Raw genomic sequence first — 3,071 nt, 5'->3', positions numbered from 1 at the left:
CGGTGTATGTGAACGGCCTATGGACTAGCCAACCCCGCGTGTGCACACACTGTAGCCACTTTTGCGTAAAAATAAATCAGTGGGACCAGAACGCAACGGTTTTTTTTCTGACTTCCCATTCGCGGCAACCACTTCACTGAAGTGCCATTTTGCACATTTCACGAAGGGTGAAAAAATTAGGTAAAATAATATATCGTTGCTCCACTTGGCGATATCCCCCCACCCCCTGTGCAGGCGCACCTCCATAACGACATGCACAAGGACAAAAAAAAAAAAAAAATAAATAAAATAAAATGGATAAATATATAAATGGAGTAAACCAAATGTACAAAACCGAATGAAGTGCAACTCCCCGCGTGCAACCCATTTGGGGAAAATACATTCGGCACCCACGGGAGTCACCGTCAGTTGTTCGAAGTTTGACCACTTCGAAGGCATGCACACGCATATGGCCACACAACGGCATTCTCCCTTCATGTGGACGACGGGTGTCCTCCCTCTCCTGCGGTATCGCATACGCCATTTTTACAAACTTCGGGAGGGGCAACTATACCAATTTAAATAGCCGTGCGGGGTGGGAAGTAAAACGGGCGAAGTGAGAGGAGGTGGCAGCTGGATGGGGAGGGGAAGCCCCATTCGGGAGGTACATAATAAGTTACGCTTCTGTGGGGAAATCCCCTTAGATTCGTTCGCGCAGATGGAAGCGGTGACGAACAGGCGACTGTGACGGGAGTGTCTGTCAAGCAGGGAAAGGGCACTCACGCCATTACGCCGTTACGCCGCGTTACCGCGATACCGCTTCACCGCGCCACCTCTTCACCGCTCCACCGCTTCACCCCTTCAAAAGCTGTGGCGATCCAGCTTGACGAGGTACTCAATATCCGCGGGGTTGCTGCTGACCCACTTCTTAGGAGCCTCACTAGGCAGGTACCAATCGACCTCGTCCACATTCTTCGTGACAGATGCCTTAATGATGAGTTTAAGGAACTCCTGTCTGATTTCCTCAAAGTCCCGATACACCTCGTTCCTCTTCTCAATCATATACCCACAAGCTTTTGGATTATTCGTTATTTTGCTGAGACGCAGAAATTTAGCCGCACTGCTGTACTTAAACGTAGCTGTATAAATGACCTTAAATATGGTCAAAATATGATCCCGGAATTTGGAGGAATTACTGGGTTCTACAAAAATGATACAGGAGTTACATCTGTTGCTATTATTTTTACAATTCTGCAATGAGTCTGCCAAACTGTCAAACATATCAACGACAGAAGGAGATATCTGTAGATCCTCTTCCCAATCACAACTATTTCCTATGTTATCCATTCGGCAAGTAATATAATCTAAGGTACTCTTTGCAAAGATATACTTAAAGCTATTCATTTTTACAAAATCTGCTTTGGTATTACATGGAGAAATATTGGACTGTACTACAAGACCATTTAAATAATCTCCTTTAAAATATCTCATGCTTAATATCTTTACGAATTCTACCTTTCTCATTAAAAACAATTTTTTCAATTTTTCACATTTTAGAGCTTCTCTGCTAGCCAATCCACTGAACTCTACTCCTATGTACCTTCCAGCTGTTCCCCATTTTTCATGCATCTGTACAGCAAGTGGATGATTCCCATGTCCTATTTCCATAATGGTGTCATTTTCTGTAATTGGAGACAAATACTCCTTCTCGTCAATAACAATTTTTCTAATTTTTGATCTCAGCAATTCTGTGATCATATCGACAGCTAGCTCTGTTGTTATTCCTGTGAAGGGTCTTATTTTATCACTTCCTTGTGTGTAGTAATCATCCCAACATTTTTCTTCTTCTTCTGGTTCAAAGTCACAGTGGATGTATTCACTCTTTGATAATCCCGAATAGCTGGATGTGTGACTCGTGGTGTTATTGCTGTTCATGTCTCTTTCTGTTCCTTCCGAGTTCGCTTGCTTCTCCTGCTCTGCGTTTTCGTTTAGCATTTTATTTATCCTCGACTTAATCAGTCGCTCGCTTCTCTTCAACGGGCTGCATAGGTATGAAATATACTCGTTCTTTATGTACTCGGGCAGCTCCTGCATGTTCGACTCCTGCATTCGCCACTTATCTGACGCAGCGGGGGCGTCCACCCAGTTTGCAGCGTCCCCCCGGTTTGCGGCGTCCCCCCGGTTTGCGGCGTCCTCCCCGTTTGCGGCGTCCACCCCGTTCGCGGCATACTTGCTTCTCTCCCTGCGGGGGGTGTGCAAGTAAACCAACTCATCGTACATGGACTTTTTTTTTTTTTCTCTTTGTCACACTCCTGTTGGCCGCTTGACCTCCATGTAGATCTTTCAGCATTTCATTAATCTTCCTCTTATTTGTATACTTCCTTTTAGGGGTGCTAAACATGGATACTCCTCCACTCTCCTCATTTTCAAACTGGAACAAATTCCCCTTGTTGACTTTTCTAGGTGTGTAGACTCTCTTCTTGGTGCTATACGTTTTTACATACTTGGTGCTCTCACAGATCAGGTCATCATCGTCATATCTTTTGCATGGCGTTTTATTCATGTATAGACCCATCATAACGTCGTCTCCTCCATCTTCGAAGTTACAGATATTCTCTCGGAGCTTCTTCAACTCAAGGGAAGGAGTTTCCTGTACCATCACTGGGAATAACTCCAGACCTGTCCTCTCTTCCTTTTTCTCTAAGAGCAAGTCATTTTTATTTTCGGGTCCTTCCATTTCCTTTTTGTTTATCTTAACTAAATTGCTGTACTTTTTTTTGGGGGGCATTTGGTCTTGCTCCTTTACGCACGCGTGCGCTACGTCGCCCTGTCTTTCCATTATATACCCGCGCGTGTTCAGTGGAGGGGGGAAGAGTGGCTGTCCGCTGGATCGGCGTCCAACTGGGCTGTTGTCCAGCTATACCCGCTGCGATGCTGTCTAGTTATGTACCCGTTGCGCTGTTGTTCAGCTATCTACCCGCTTCGGTGCCGCTTCGGTGCCACTTCTGTGCCACTTCTGTGCCACTTCTGTGCCGCTTCTGCCCCTCTTCTGCGCCGTTTCTGCGCCTCTAAGTTCTACCCAATTTTTCGCA

General features: G+C 45.6%; 1 protein-coding gene across 1 annotated transcript; it reads right to left on the bottom strand.

Moving 5' to 3' along the window:
* Positions 1-840: 840 nt before the first annotated feature.
* PCYB_122420 (hypothetical protein) lies at positions 841-2,818 on the bottom strand (the record flags this gene model as incomplete). The annotated part of the gene is made up of 2 exons (XM_004223574.1): positions 841-2,217; positions 2,258-2,818. The coding sequence occupies 2 exons, from the start codon at positions 2,816-2,818 to the stop codon at positions 841-843; spliced, it is 1,938 nt and encodes a 645-aa protein (XP_004223622.1).
* Between the last annotated feature and the right edge of the window lie 253 nt (positions 2,819-3,071).

This window comes from Plasmodium cynomolgi, chromosome 12 (assembly GCF_000321355.1).
Source record: "Plasmodium cynomolgi strain B DNA, chromosome 12, whole genome shotgun sequence".
Classification (NCBI taxonomy): domain Eukaryota; phylum Apicomplexa; class Aconoidasida; order Haemosporida; family Plasmodiidae; genus Plasmodium; species Plasmodium cynomolgi.
The sequence above is the reverse complement of the archived record's forward strand: the minus strand, read 5'-3'. Positions and strand labels throughout refer to the sequence as shown.